This window comes from Protopterus annectens, chromosome 17.part0 (genome assembly GCF_019279795.1).
Source record: "Protopterus annectens isolate FY-2018-M chromosome 17.part0, PAN1.0, whole genome shotgun sequence".
In the NCBI taxonomy this organism is placed as follows: domain Eukaryota; kingdom Metazoa; phylum Chordata; order Ceratodontiformes; family Protopteridae; genus Protopterus; species Protopterus annectens.
The window spans coordinates 599144103-599160881 of record NC_056751.1 but is presented as its reverse complement, the minus strand read 5'-3'; the positions used below and the strand labels follow the sequence as shown (position 1 = coordinate 599160881).

At 44.3% G+C, this 16779-nt stretch overlaps 1 protein-coding gene across 4 annotated transcripts in view; it reads right to left on the bottom strand.

Moving 5' to 3' along the window:
* Positions 1-16779, bottom strand: part of HSPBP1 (HSPA (Hsp70) binding protein 1) — a 712194-nt gene that overhangs the window by 440878 nt on the left and 254537 nt on the right. For all 4 annotated transcript variants that reach the window (XM_044059627.1, XM_044059623.1, XM_044059625.1 and 1 more), the window contains exon 4: positions 1055-1279. In XM_044059627.1, the coding sequence (XP_043915562.1) occupies positions 1055-1279 (225 nt within the window). The remainder of the gene's footprint in view (positions 1-1054; positions 1280-16779) is intronic.

Below are 16779 nucleotides of genomic sequence, written 5' to 3'. Positions count from 1 at the left end.
TATGTGATCCCAAAGGAATAAAACTATTTAAACACAAATTCAGCTGGCTTGGAAAGGCAAGATCTTGGATCCCTGCAGTTTCTAATGAACTGTTACTACAGACATGCATTTCATAAACATGCTGGGGTCACAGAAGAAATAAAATGGTAGACTCCAAAACTGGTAAATGGCTCTAACCCCAAATTACAAATACCTTTCAACTTCTTGGTGATCTTGAGATGGAGGTAGAGTCTTGGAGGTCTAAAATGTACATTTAGTCAATTTCTGAAAAAGAATGGTAGAGTTGCATTGTGACTACAAAAAAAGGTTAATGTGGGAAAGAAAAAAAATTCAGACCAACACGATTCACTAATAGACTTAAGTTATTGTGTCTTTTATGGCACTGAAAGCAATGTGGATAATCATCCTAAGGTTTTTTTGGTCAGGCAAGATATACTGGATTGCTATTTATACATAAGGCTTACCAATACCTTCCTCGACCCTTCTTTGAGATGGGGGTGAGACTGTCTGTTAAGAGAAATGAAGAGGGTGTGGAAAGGGCAAGGAAGATGACATAGCATTTATTGTAAATAACTTCCATGAGAAATCTAGCCTTTATTTTGTTCTTCCAAGTTGTCAAATGTAGATGAAAAATGTCTCCAGAATGGGGACAGTGAAGCAATGTCTCAGGACTGCTGCTGCCCATGCAATGGCTGACCGAGGACTCCTGAAGAATGCAGAGAACACTTACTGGTAATAAATGGTGCTTGCGTCCTCTTAGTTAGTTACATACATAAACACCCAAAAATACACACACATATGTAAAATATGTACATATATACACATTGTTCAGATTAAAACGTGTAAAATAAATAGACATTTATTACCAATGCATATACAAACTTCCCTAGTGCTGTATCCCATACAAATAACTGATCAAGATATGCAGGTGCAAAAAAAGCCATCAGAACAGAAATAAATGCTGTACAATCTCTAAAAATCCTTAGCAGTTAAAATAAGGAGTATAGCTCATTCTAGCACTTCAACCAGTCACTTGTACATAACCTGTACTTACAAGAAATGGCAAAAAGGGCCTTAATTCGCACCAATTCACAAGCATCCTGGTCTAACAGGTTGATAAGTCGTGTCATTGTTTCAAGACTAAGTACATGTTCTTGAACAGATGGGTTATTCTGACTGCAGGTCCCCACCAGATGTGCTGCCCGCCAGCGTAGTTCTGATTCTGGGCAATCAAGGTAACGTTCAACAATGAGTCGCATTCCATCCAATTTACAAAAATCTAAAGAAGAAATGACACAGTAAAATATCACAATCCGCAAATGGCAACAGAAAAAAACATAAAATAAAATCTAACACAGTATGGCAACACTACATTAGTTATCACAGTGTGGGTGTGGCAACAGCCAAAATGTCAAAGTCTTAAATTATCAATGCAATCATGTCACAGTTTCCCATAATATACCACAGCATGGAGTGTGTTTCTGCAGTATAACAGTGAGAGAGATAATAAAAATGCAGTTATTGCTTATGCCAGATCAGAGAAAAAATTGCAATAACTTAAACACAGCTATCATTACGGTACTGTGTTTACCTTAAATCCTTTAATGTTTCATCATTTTGTTACAGAAATCATCTTATGGTAAAGCATCAGTACATTATTTCAGTACAGAAAATTTCTACTGTACTGCTGCATGTTAAGTTTCTCATCCCAGACTGGTGAGTTATAAGATCTGGATAACAATGATCCAACATCCATGGGAGAATGTACTAGTAGAGGCCACAGGAAGGCGAACCATGTCTTTCTGGGCCAAAAGGGGGCAATGAGGATCACCCTGGCCTTGCACTGTCTTGCTTTCTGGATGAACTTTCATAAGAGATAAGGGGGGAAGCATGCAGGAGACCTGGGGCCACCTGTGGACCAGAGCAGCCCTCAGTGATTTACCCTGTGGAAGAATCAGGGCAACGCAACTGCTGCAGGCATTGATTAGAAAGAAGGCAAAGAGATCACAACAAGATTGGCCCCAATGATGGAAAATCAAGGTTGCCATTGTTGGATTGAGGGACCACTTATAAGGCGTTAGGATAATCCTGCTCAGTCTGTCCACTAAAACAGTGAACGATCCCAGGATGTGCGTTGCTATTAGAAAGCAGTTTGATGACATCCCCCACAGCCAAATTCTCATGGCCTCTCGACACAGTGGATAAAATTTGGTTTCTCCCTGCTTGTTGATGTACTATACTACTGACATAATGTCCTTCTGTAAGGAGATCACAGTCTTGGGGAGGAGGTCCTGGAAAGTCTGCAATGCTAGGATGACCGCCTTTATCTCCAAGATACTGATGAGAAGAATGACCTTTATGGGTGACCATGTACCTTGGATCATGCTCCCTTTGAAATTCCCCACTTCCACACCACCCGAGAAGGGAAGCATCCATGGTTACTGTTGCTACTGGAAAAGTCCATGTGGAACAGGTGTCACTCGGTTACTGACGAGGATGCGATCAACCAGGCAACGTGTTGTCTGCATATCTGCGTGAGTTTAATCTTTTCATGTAACAGGTGCATGTTCCGAGACCACTGTACTGCTAGAGTCTACTGGAGTACTCTCATGTGGAATCTGGCCATTGGAACCATCAGTATTGTGGAGGTCATTACATTTAAGAGGCATAAGATCAATCTTGCTGGATGTGAAGGATGATGAAGCACCTACAGGACAGTTAGACAAAATGATAAAACCCTGGAATTGGGGAGGCTGGTGATCTGTAGGCTGGTACTGAGGTGGCATCCTATAAACAGAATTTGTTGGGTTGCTGTCAGATGACATTTGGGAAGATTTACCATTATCCCTAACTCCTGCAACAGTTGGAGCACAAGATCCAGATGGTGTAGCAGCTGGCACTTGGAGGTAGCAGTTAAGAGCCAATTGTCGAGATAGGGGAAAACCTGGATCCTTAGCAGACACAAGTTGCGCTGCCATCTCTGTCATTATCTTGGTAAACACCCTGGGGGACTGTGGTGAGACTGAAAGACAGTGCTCTGAACTGACAGTGATTAGCCCCCAGCCAGAAATGGAGGAATCTCCTGAAGCGACTCTATCTTCACATGATAGTAAGCGTCCTTGAGATCTACTGAGCACATCCGATCATCCTTCCTCAGCAGAGGCAATATGGACTGAATGGTGATGATCTTGAATTTTGTCTGCTTTACAAACTGAAGTGGCCAAGAACCAGAATGGGTCTGAGATACACTGTCTAAAAAGAACCTTGAACACACTCCAGATTCTAATTGGTCTGGTGGGACCTGTTGGATAACTTTCTCTAGCAGTCTTGAAATTTCGGGTCTATATTAGAACATCAAAGTTTCAAAACTGAATGTTCTAATATCGAACCCTATTCAGCGAAAGCTGAAAACATCGAACATACAGAACAGTGAATTTTTTCCTAGGGAAAAAATTAGCTGTTCCAAAACACATACACACAACACAAGCACACCAAACAAACAGCAATCCACACACATATCCCTAAAATCTTACACCTAACCCTACACTAAACTATACACACACCACTAACTATTCACTTATCTTAACCCAAACCCTAACCCTAAGGTCTGTCATTATCGCACACTCACCTCACCAGCGCCCTAACCCTAACTCACCTACCCCGCCCTAACCCTCACGTTCACACAATCGCACACATACCTAACCTGTGCCCTAACCCTAACTCACCTAACCCGCACTAACCCTCACGTCCACACATACCTAACCCGCACCCTAACACTACCAAACCTAACCCGCACTCAATCGCACACTTAACTGAACCCGAACTGTAACTTTCCTCCATGGCGCTGAAAATACCGAAGCAACAGAAACGGAAAACCAAATTCTTTCCCTAGGAAAAAATTTGGTTTTCTGTTGCTTCGATATTTTCAGCTTTCGCTGAACAGGGTTCGATATAAGAACATTCGAAGATTTGAAACTTCGATGTTCTAATATAGACCCAAAATTTCTACTGCTGCTGGCCACAACTGATTGGGTGGAACATCTGGGACCTTCCTCTTTTTCTGAAAAGGAAGGGAAAAGGAAATTGAATAGCTTCTGGAAATTACCTTTAGCACCCATGAATCTGTGATTATGTTTTGCCAGGCTTGTGGGCCCATTGACAAGTGCAACCCCCTTGACTGCCTCCACAGTGCAGCAGTCAGGCAACAATTCAGAGGAGTTGATACAGCTTCTTGGAAAAAGGACCATGGAAGCCCTGATTCTGTGGTCTGCCTCTGCTTCTACAGTGACATACCTTTCAATTACCTCCACAAGGTCATCCATCACCAGGAGAATCATGACAGGAGCTCTGTGATTTTTGGAGCCACATCTTTCTCCCTGTCCTCTGTTTCCTACAGAAGGATCTTTGTGTAATGGAAAAGTGGACTCCCACTGCAGAGAGGGATCTTACAAGAAGCCTCTGAAATTTGTGGTACCAACTGTCCCTGACTGACAGGAAGCTGGAAATAGGAGGCAGAATCCTGCTGGAGTTTGAGTGGCACCCAACTGGATGAAGGAGTCTTCTCCCTACATATAGCTGGGACCCTATGAAAAAACTTAAACATCAAGGCTGCAATAGGCTCTGAGGATCTATCCCTATCCAAGGACAATGGAGATTTTTTGGTGCAGACTCACGTTGATCCCAAAGCTGACCTCAGACCTGAGCTGTTGAGAGACAAAGCAAAGGGGCAAGGAGAGCTCTGACAATATCTGCATCAATCCATCCCCTCCCCCCTCAGATCTTGGCACCAATGCTTCATCTCAGTATCTCCTCTAGATCTGAATACATTGGCGTACAGAGAGACAGAGAAGGTATGCTATTGGTGTTGAAGCCACCAGGGCTATTAATCCTGACAAAGGTGCCTTGGTGCAACTCAGAGCCATAGTAACCAGCTCCAGTGTTGGGTGATCTAGTACTGGAGAAAAGTGAGGAGGGTAGGATGGACTTGTACTCAACACATTCCCAGTGGACAGTACCAAGAGAACCCCAAGCTGAATCTGTGTCTTGAGGAATTTCCTTATCACCCTGTTTGAGGGGTCTATTTGAAAAAAGAGAATGGACAAATAGCCAAAAACAATATGGTTGAGATCACATGGTTGATAATTCAGTCCTATTGACAAAAAACTCAAACCTAACCAACACCTGCACACAACAGAAACAATAATTTTGCAGGGGGACAAACCACTCTGCACCCAGATACTCCCCTCCCCTCATACATACCAACTCTGAGATCACACTACAGTAGGGAAAGGGCAAACTTCCTGATTCCTACTGTACCGTGATCTCAGTTAGATTGAACTGTTGACCATATAGGTTTCGACACTTAATCAGTTCAATCCTTCCAAACAGACCCCCTTTTGACACCCTGCTCTGTAAGACTTCGGGATGACTGGGTCGGAGACCACCGAATGTGGTCTAGAATATTTCCTTTCTTGCAGAATTGAGAGTGAAGCCTCGGGCTCATTGGTTCTAGTGAGAACCAGGGTCAAGGAACTGGCACTTCCAATCTCTGGTCTTGTTCAGTATCATCGGATGCACAGAACACTTCCTAGACATTTCCACGAAAGATTTCTCAAGTTTTTCAGACTCATTCGTGTCTTTTTCCTTGTCTCTGCCTTTATCCTTGGTTTTGTCTTTGGGTTTTGATTTGTTCAACTTCTTGATCAGAAAAACACTAGATATTGATGATCCTGCTGAAGCTAAAGTCCCCATCTGTGGAGGGAGTAGGCCCTTTACAATCAGCTCCTCTCATCTGGTTTGGAGAGCTCTGGCACTGAAAGAGGCACAAGATTGGCAATCTGAATCTAAATGGACAGTGCCCACACAGTAGATACAAAGTAAATGCGTATCTTGCAGGGGCAACATTGTATGCGTATTGAGAGCACTTCCTGACATTCAGCTACTGTAAATCAGAAAAAAACACTATTTCCAGCTAAATCCAAATGAAGTTAACTTCCACACCAAAACTATCTGTTATGGAAAAAGGACTCTCTAACAATCTAAGTATATGAAAACTGTGTCATCTGTTTAAACTAGTTCACAACTGGGCTGTACTACTGATGCTACTACAATACCTAGCTATATACCTAACTGTAAAGCTAAAAACCTAACCTAATTCTAAGAAACAACAAACACATTACAAACTACATAAAAGCAGTGTGTAAAAAACTCTCAGTAGGGAGAGGAGAAATAGCTATAAATCAAAAAAATATAGTGTAAAAGATGAGAGCACTTGAGAACATGCCTGAATTCTTATGGCAGCAAATGTGATCTGGGTTATTAGGGTGGAGTACAGGGAATTACGGGTAGGGAAGGAGTCAGAACCCTGGATTCGAAGTAGTTTCAGAGTCGTCGCAGAGGTCAGATCTGACAACCTATGTGCTGAATAGGATAAAAACAGACAACATTGGTTCATGACCTAATCACATTCTGAGCACTATATAAACTTCTTATACTCATAAGCAGCTTAGTACTATAGTAGAAGTAGACCTTGGTGATCTTGAGATAGAAGTAGGGTCCTGGAGATCTAAACAATACAAGGAGTCTATTTCTGACAAAGAAGGATAGAACTATCTTATGAATACATGGAAGGCATCTGTCATGGCGGACATTACTTCAAAAGTACAGTTTTGTACCTACCATAAATGTAGATGTTTGAGTGTATAAACTGCTGCAGTCACTTGGGTTATCCTACCATCAGGTGGTTCCCCAGTCAGCCTGAGCTCCAAAGTCTTGGTCCCGCGTCGGTTGCTGTCGCCTCCTCCCTGACGTCAGTGCGACAGGGGTATATAAGATGCAGCCGATGCCATTTTCTTCAGTTTTTCTTTCCCCAGATGTCAGGTGCCCCTAAATAGGTAGGCAATTACAATTGCTAATAAAACATACATAAAAAAATAAAAAACAACTTACAGCTACCAGCAAATACTCCCCATAGGTAGTAAAGGGTAGAAGACATAGGTACGTACCAGCCAGTAAGAGGGAAAGGAGGGAGGGTAACCTAGACTGCAGCAGTGTATACACTCAAACATCTACATTTATGGTAGGTACAAAACTGTACTATGTTCATCGTGTTACACTGCTGCAGTCATTACACTTGGGTAGAATCCCAAAGCTGAGGTACGGTGGCTGGTTCTATAAGGCATTAGGGGGTGGCTATAAGGCCCAGCAGCACTGCAGTGGCGAAGCCAGCTCTGGATTTAGAGTATAGAGGCAGATGGTAATGCTTGGTGAAGGTATGTACAGAACTCCAAGTTGCTGCTTCCAAAATATCCTTGGTAGGTACTACCCTGACGTAGGCAGTTGAAGTGGCTGTTGCCCTGGTGGAGTGAGATCTAATGCTGCTAGGTACAGGTTTTCCATGGTATGTGTAGCAGAAACGTATACAATGTCCTATCCATTTTGAGATAGTCTGTTTTGAAATGGCTTTTCCATGTGCTCCTGCAGCATATGCTACCAATAATTGCTCAGATTTTCTGAAAGCTTTGGTTTTGTCCAAGTAGAAGCGTAACTGCCTATGAATGTCCAAAGAGTGCAGTAGTCTCTCCCCTTTATTCTGTGGTTTAGGATAAAAAGTTGGAAGGTGAATAGTTTGGTTTAGAGCCACACTGGATACCACTTTTGGCATAAACGTAGGGTTAGTTCTTAAAGACACCCTGTCCTGGTGGAAAATGAGGAAAGGTTCCAATGCCATTAGTGCCTGTAATTCTGAAACTCTTCGTGCTGATGTTATTGCCAGGAGCAGAGCAGTTTTCCAAGAGATATATTTTAATTCTGCTGTGTTAGCTGGCTCAAAAGGAGGTAAAGTTAGGTCACAGGTTGGAGTAGGTGCTCTATGGGGCGGTCTTATGTTTTTAGCCCCTCTGAGGTACTGCTTTAACACAGGATTAGAGAAAATTGGTGGATCCATGTTGTAATGAGCAGAGATGGTAGAGGTGTGGATCTTGATGGATGAGAAGGAGAGGCCTTTGTCCAGCATCTCAGTTAGGTATTGTAGTATCTGAGGAATGTTTGGGACAAGAGGGTCAAGGCTGTGAGCTTGGTTCCAGGCACAGAATCTCTTCCATTTATCCGAATAGGATTTCCTGGTACTAGGCCTTCTGGCCTCCAGAATGACATCCATAACAGCCTTGGAGAGAGGCATTACTTGTTTGACTAAGGAATCTTCCATGCAGCTACGTTTAAGGTCTTTAGCTGGCTGTGTAGTATTTGATTGTTGTGCTGAGTCAGCAGATGTGGGATTTGAGGCAAAATCCAGGGTGGTTCTTGTGCTAAGCTCCTTAAGATTGGGTACCAGTGCTGGCGTGGCCAGTCTGGTGCAATCAGGATCATCTTTGGCTCTTCTTGCCTGGTTTTTATGAGTACCTTGGGCAGGAGAGGTAGTGGTCGGAAAGCGTATACTTGTAGGCTCTCCCAGCTGAATTAGAGGACATCCACTTTCCATGCTTGTGGATGGTAACTCCTTGTGCAGAATTTTTATAGCTGGCAGTTTATTGGGGATGCAAACGGATCTATGACCAGGCTCCACCATTTCTGTGTTATCATTCTGAATATTTGTGGATTCAATTCCCATTCGTGTGGATCCATGATGTTTCTGCTTAAGTCGTCTGCCAGTGTTTCTTTCTCTCCTGGCAGGAATTGTGCTTGCAGATGAACTTGAAGGTTTATCACTGTGTTCCACAAGGTCATAGCTTGTCTGCATAGGTGGTAGGAGTGAGTGCCCCCTTGCTTGTTTATGTACGACATAACTGTGGTGTTGTCTGTCTTTAGCTGTAGTTGTCCTGGATGCAGCAGGTCCTTGAAAGCTATAAGGGCATTTTGTACAGTTAGCATCTCTTTTTCATTGATGTGAAGATGACTTTGTTCTGCGGGCCACGTACCCTGAACACATTTGCCTGTCATGTGTGCTCCCCAAGCGTAATCTGATGCATCTGTTGTCAGTGTTTGCCTGGCTGTGGGTTGTGTAAAAGGCTGTCCCTTGTTGAGGTGACAAGCTTGAGCCCACCATGGAAATTCCTGTTGAAGGCAAGAGATTAGTGGTATAACTGTTTCCAAACTTTGACAGTGTTGAGACCATACATTCTTTAGGTACCATTGTAGTTTCCTCATATGCTGTCTGGCATATGGAATTAGTATGCAGGATGCCATGTAACCCAAGGCCTGCATAATTTTTCTTGCAGGGAGTTGGGTCTTTGTTGCCATCAATTGAAAGTATTGAGTGAGTTGTTCTTGCTTGTCTGGTGTGAGATAAGCCATCTGGGCCGTTGTGTTCAAGCTGGCACCCAGGAATATAATCTCTTGTGAGGGCACTAGTTTTGATTTATTTTTGTTTACTGTGTACCCCAGGAAACTTAATAACTTTTTTACAAACGCCAGATATTTTAGAAGAATGTCCTTGCTCTCTGCTTGAATCAGGCAGTCGTCCAGGTACGGATAAATTTGAATTCCTTTCTGTCTGCAAAATGCAATTACTGGTGCCAGGCACTTTGTGAAGACCCTGGGAGCAGTAGATAAGCCAAAAGGCAGTGCAGAGAATTGGTAGTGCATTGAACCAGCTATGAATCTGAGGTATCTTCTGCAGTTTTGTCTGATAGGGACATGCAGGTATGCCTCCTTGAGGTCCAAAGTCACGAGCCAAGCTTTCTTGCCCAGCATGGGAAGAAGCTGCTGTAGTGTCAATATTTTGAATTTCGGAACATCCAGGTAAGTGTTTAGAGATGAAAGATCCAGAATGGGCCTCCAGGCTTTGTCCTTTCTGGGTACCAGAAAGAGTCTTGAGTAAAATCCTTGTCCTTGCTCCTGTGATGGTACCTGCTGAATAGCTCTCATATCCATGAGTGCTGTAATTTGTTTTTGGGCCTCTGCCATTGATTTGGTGGCAGATTTGGCATTCCTTTTAACCTTGGCAGACTATGAAAGTGGAACCTGTAACCTTGAAATACAATGTTGAGAACCCATTTGTCTTTGGTGATCATTTGCCAATTGTGGTAGAAGAGTGCCAGTTTTCCTCCCAAGGGGGCTGTCAAGAGGGATTTGTTTGGCAGCTGTAGTGGAAAGTCATTGGAGCTGCTTTTTATATGACTGGGGCCTGTCTTCCCCTTCTTTCTGGCCTGATGCAACCCATTGTCGAGGCCTGTAGTATTTGACCTCTACCTCTTCCCCTTTGAGGTCTGTCTGTATTTGGAAAGGACCAATTCTTAATTGGCCAGTTTCTGCTAAATCTAGGAGGCTGAACCTGTAAGAAATCCTTCACCATTTGCATAGATTTTGCCTTATCCTTCATTTTCTTTAATACCTCTTCTGCCTTAACTCCAAATAACACATCCTGCTGCAAAGGTGCATCCACTAATTTTGCTTTAACATGATCTGGTAACGTATGTTCTTTTAACCAAGCATGTCTTCTAATGACAGAGTCTGTAGCTGCTGCTCTGCAGGAGGCCTCTAGAGAATCAAAACCACATTGCAAAGTATGCTTTCCCACTTGTTCAGCTGCATGCAATAAATAAGAAGTTATGTACTCACCATAACGTTCGATCTGAGTAGGTGACTTCATTTGTCTGCAACCTTTGGGTCTTGGATCCGACTTCGGATCCAAGCCGGCAACTTATTTGCAGCCTATGGATCCGAGCTCCTAGCTCCTCCCCTTACCCATAATCCCCTGCCAACCCTGACTTGACCTCAGATCAAGTTTGCCCTTATACCAAATTTCAGACCAAAGTGTCCCAAACGGGACCAAGAAAGGACATACAAGAATTGACTTCTGAAAGCCAGGGGGAAGGAGAGGGGGATGGTTGCAGACAAATGAAATCACCTACTCAGATGGAACGTTATGGTGAGTACATAACTTCTTAATCTGAAGTAGGGACTTCATTTGTCAGCAACCTTTGGGACAGAGTCCCCAGCTACCTGAATCTTGGGCGGCCATCATGGAAGGATGTTCTGGAGCACTGCGGAGCCAAAGGATGCTCTCCCTCTGGAAATAACGTCCAGCTTATAATGGTTGATAAAGGTATGAGATGAGGCCCAAGTGGCTGCAGAGCAAATATCATCCAAAGATACTCTAGATCTAAAGGCAGCAGAAGAAGATATGGAGCGAGTAGAATGCACCCGTACTCCCTGAGGTGCGGGCCTCCCCAAAGTTTCATAGGCCAGAAGAATACACTGTGAAATCCATCGTGATAAGGTGACCTTAGAAATAGCTTAACCCAGACTGAATTTGGCAAAGGAAATGAACAACTGATCTGATTGTCTGTGACCAGCAGTCCTATGAATGTAGAAGCGCAGTTGTCTGTGCACGTCTAAGGAATGCAGCTTGTATTCTCCTTTATTCTGGTACTTAGGGAAGAAAACTGGCAGGTTAATGGACTGATTGATATTGGTTTCTGAGGCCACCTTAGGAAGAAAGGAGGGACTGGTCCTGAGGTACACTCTTATCCTGATGAAAAATCAAGTAGGGAGGTTTTGCACAAAGGGCCTGAAGTTTGGAAACTCTTTTCGCTGAAGTGATGGCGACAAGGAACGCCATTTTCCAGGAAAGATATTTAAGTTCAGCCGAGGCAGCTGGTTCAAAGGGAGGAGCAGTCAAGGCTTGAAGGACTAATGATAGATCCCAAGGGGGTACCGCTTCCTTGACAGGAGGCCTGAGCAGGAAGGTACCCTTGAGGAAGGTTTTACATAATTTCGCAGTCATCAAGGGACCTGACTCGTGCCCCACATGGTAATGAGAGATGGCTGCTAACTGAACCTTGACCGTAGAACAGCTAGCTCCCCATTGAAAAAGTTCGGTGAGGAAATCCAAGACGGACGGCAACGAAGCCGTGAAGGGATCTATGTTATGGTGTTCCACCCAGATGGAGAAACGCTTCCATTTACTGCGATAGACTTTTCTAGTGGAAGGCTTATGTGCTGCCACCAAGATGGCTTTAACTGGTGAGGAGATGCCGGGAGTCCTGACTAAGAGTAGAACTGGAGCAGCCAAGCTGTCAGCTTCAGGTTGTCCAGATTCGGGGTCGGTAGGCCTGAGGGATGGGATATTAGATCCAGAATGGGATCCAGAATCCAGGGAGGATTCACCAGATGAGACCATAGGTAAGGGAACCAAGTTTGACAAGGCCAGAATGGGGCAATGAGGATCATTCTCCTCCCCAACCGAGAGGCTTTCTGTATTAGTTTCAGCATCAGGGGTAGAGGAGGATAGGCATAAAGTAGACCGGGAGGCCAAGCATGCACTAGAGCGTCTCTCGGGACTTCCCCGAGGGGGGGGGGGGATCAGAGTGAAGAAGCTGGAGCATTTCGTGTTTGAGGGAGTGGCAAAAAGATCACAGCAGGGTTGCCCCCATTCGGCAAAAATCCGCTTCGCTACCTGGGAATTGAGAGACCACTCGTAAGGGGAAAGAATAGTGCGGCTGAGCTTGTCCGCCAGAATGTTGGACAGTCCCGGAATGTGCGTTGCGATAAGGAAGCGGTTGGTGGAGATCGCCCATTCCCACACCCTCATGGCCTCTCGACAGAGAGGGTAGGACCTGGTTCCCCTGTTTGTTGATGTACCAGACAACTGACATGTTGTCCATCTGTATCGCAATAGTTCCTACGGGGAGAAGGTTCTGAAGTGCTTGCAATGCCAACAGCACCACCCTCATCTCCAGAACGTTGATATGCAAGGAGGTCTCTGTGTTGTTCCATGTGCCTTGGACCGTTCTGCCTGAGCAATGCCCCCTCCATCCGAGGCGAGAGGCGTCCATGGTCACCGTGGCAAGGGGAGGTGGCGTGCAGAAAGGTCGTCCCGTATGAAGGTCCGGGGACTGGAGCTACCATAAAAGCGCCCTCCTGCAAGCCCTGCTGAGTGAGATAGGATGGCTGAGGGGGAGAAAATGAAAAGACCATTCGACTAGAAGGGTCCACTGTAGCACCCTCATATTCAGATGAGCGTATGGAAGAAGAGTTATTGCTGCTGCCATGGAGCCTAGAGCCCTCAGGACCAATTCTGCCAGTGGGGCTTTTAATTGGAGGATGGCCCGCACATGAAGTCTCAGGTTTTGAAGTCGCTCCAAAGTGAGGAACGCTCACAGACATCTCGTATCTATATTGGCCCCTATGAAATCTATCACTTGTGTTGGAGCAAGGGAAGATTTGTCCAGGTTGATCATAATGCCTAGATGGGGAGCTAGCCGGAGAAGGTAATTTTTGGCTGTGCAGAGTAGATGCCTTGTTAGGGCGGACAGGAGCCAGTCGTCCAGGTACGGGAAGACCTGCATCATAGAAAGGCCCTTTGGATTTCTTGAAACAGTTTTCCACTCCTCTGATTCCTTGAGAAGGGTCACTGAGGGGTAGAGAAACATATGCCTACAGCAAATAGGATCATGTCATCCTGTTCACTTCTCACCAGAGTTTCCTTAACTTTTGGGCCAAAAAGGGTAGATCCATCAAAGGGTGCACTGATGAATGACGCTTTGAATGGCTCTGCGAAGTCACATAAGAGCATCCAGGAATGCCTTCTAATGGCTATGCCTGAACCCGCTGCTCTGAATGTTCCTTCTGCTGCATGTGCTATGAGCCTCATGGATGAATTGGAGATGGATTTGAGGGTTGCAAGCTGGGAGGAGACCTTATCCTGAATCTCCACAGCTACTGCTCCTGCCAGAGTGTTAGAAAGTTCCTTAATTAAGTCTCTTTGTAACCTGTAAAGTGTGACATATAGTTCAACAACCTTAAAGCAAAGGTTGCTGAAGCATAAACACGCTTTCCGAATCTATCAAAGGTCCTAGACTTCTTGTTAGGATGATGGATAGTGTGACTCTTCTGCAAGTTCTTTTTTGGTGGCTGCTACTACCACCACATGATCAACAGGGATTCCCTTGGACCAATGTGGTTCTTCCTTTGGTGCAGACAAAACATGGTCTTACCTTTTGGGAATAGGCTCTATGGCGTCAGGTATCTTCCAAGCCCGCTGAGCGATCAATTTCACCAGTTCGTCAGCGGGAGGAGAAATCCAAGAAGTGGAGGGTTGGGCACGAAAAGCCAACAGGTATACTGACTCCTCCATGTAAGATTGTGTGGACGACCAGTCACCCCTCTGTTTCAGTATTTCAAGGATGTCCCCAAAGGAAACATCTTCAGGGGGAACTTTTGCCTTCATCAAAGTCAGTATCTTCGGTGTAAGACTCCTCTGGGGAGTCGAGGTGCTTCCTCTTGCACTTCTTCTTCCAAGGGACTACTTGGAGGGGGGGGGGGGGTTCTGGAGAAGTTTCCAAAGAGGTAGCCACCAGGGTGAGAGTTACCTGGGACTTTTGCCCCCTTTGTCTGCGGGATGAGGTCAATGGCAGCTCTGGCTGAGGGGAAGGGGAAGATATTTGTCCCAACAGGGAAGCAATGACTGAGAATCTCCAAGGGATAGTGCCTTCTCCATGATACAGACAGCAGGTCCCCCCGTAGAGGCGTGGGAGCCCAGAATCAAAAAGGACTGCTTCGGAACTGGGGTCACACCACACACCAAGGAGACTGCCTCCACACCTGGAGTGTGAGTTTGAACTACAAGGGCCAATGCTCTGAGAGGCATGGATGGCTCTGACGGATGGTCCACACTAAAAAAATTGACTGACCTAAATGAGTTCTATGTTGACATAAAAATGTTTGGTAGGAATTTAACTCTAAAATCAATTTTTGGGAATAGCTCTTCTACTAATGAATGGACATACAGAAAACCAAGTCCATTTGTTCCAGTTAATCATCCCACCATTGAAACATTTGTCCGTCTATGTGAAAATGAAGTAGGGAAAAGTACAGTTTTGTACCTACCATAAATGTAGATGTCCGATAGGTATGCATCTGCAGTCCCAACATATGGGGTTGTCCTGCCTCAGGCAGCCCTTCGGTCGGCCGGATTCCAAAGTCTGGGTCTGGCCTCGGCTGATGTCGCACTTCACCCGACGTCATAATTGCTGTTTATTGGGTATAAAGGCATCAGCCAACGCCATTTTCCTCAGTGTTTCTTGCCCCAGATGCCAGGTGCCCTCTAGTAAGGCTAAATTTGGATAAATGCAAATAATTCCAAACAGTAGAGAGCAAACAATATAAAAAAAAAAATATATATATATATATATATATATATATATATATATATATATATATATATATATACATATATACAAACAAATACACCATAACAAATTCCCCCAGCTAGCTAAAAGATGGGTAAGTACCCTAGGAGTACCACAGAGGGGAAGGAGGGTGGGTAATCCTGACTGCAGATGCATACCTATCGGACATCTACATTTATGGTAGTACAAAAACTGTACTATGTCCTTCAAGGATGCATCTGCAGTCCCTATATATATAGAATACCATTAGCCAAACTGGGGAGGAGGCACTAAGATAAAGATGGTGTAGTTAAGATCAAACAGCAGTTGAAACCTGCTCGGATGCTATAGTATAAAGGAAGATTATAATGCTTGGCAAATGTGTATGGAGAGCCAGGTAGCAGCTTCTAAAATGTCTTTAGTAGCCACTCCCTCGAGGAAAGCTGTAGTGGTGGCTGTAGCTCTTGTGGAGTGAGGTCTGATGTTATCGTTGTGAGTTGTCTGAAAAGAAAAGAAAAAAAAAAAAATACAATTTCCTATCCATTTCCATTTTGTTGTTTTGAAATTGCTTTTTTCTTGCATTCCTGTTGCATATGCTACAAAAAGCTGGTCAGTTTTCTGCTGGTCTTAGTTCTGTCCAGATAGTAGCGTAATTGTCTGTGCCTTCTGGTGTGGGTGGGGAAGAAATATGGAAATGAATGGCTTGGTTCAATGATACTCTGGAGACCACTTTTGGCATAAAGGTAGGGTTGGTTCTCAGAGAGACTCTGTCCTGATGGAAGATAAGGAAGGGTTGTACTGCCATTAATGCCTGTAGCTCAGATACCCTTCTTGCTGAAGTGATTGCTAGTAGGAAAGCAGTTTTCCAAGACAAGAATTGTAATTCTGCTGTTGCTGCTGGTTCAAAATGGGGAAGAGATAACTTTTCCAGCACAAAGTTGAGGTCCCAGGTAAGGGTAGGTGGTTTTGGAGTTTTTACATTTTGATTCCTCTCAAGAACTGCCTGAGTAGATGAGAGAAGAGAGACAGGGATCCAAGTTGTATGCTGCTGAAATTGCTGATGCATGAATCTTAATGGAGGAGTAAGACAGGCCATTTTGGAACAGCTCTGCTAAATATTCCAGGATGTGTGCTATGTTTGCCAAAGAGACATTTTCACCCTTTGCTGCACTCCAGATGAGGTATCTTTTCCATTTGGCACACTCCAGATGATGTATATCTTTCCATTTGGCTGAATAAGTCTTCCTTGTGGAGGGTCTGCGTGCCTCCAGGATAATATCTTTAACCCTCTGAGATAAATCTGGGTTATTTTGTTTTATGCAATATGCCAAGCAGCTATCTGCAGTGTTTTCAAGTTTGTATGTAGGATCTTGTAGTTGTTCTGTGTTAGTAGTAAGGGACATAGAGGGTAGATGATGCTGCGTGTGTCCGAGACATGCTTCTCAGTAGCGGGTACCAATGTTGTCTCGGCCAGTCTGGAGCTATCAGAATTACCGTTGGTTGATCCTCTTTGATCTTCAGTAGAACTTTGTACATCAAGGGAAGAGGTGGAAATGCATATGCTGTCAGGTTTTTCCAGCTGAAGGAAAGCTCCAAGCAAGTGGGTGGTATGCTCTTGTGCAGAATTTCTTCAATTGGTGATTGTGTGGGGAGGCAAACAGGTCTATCT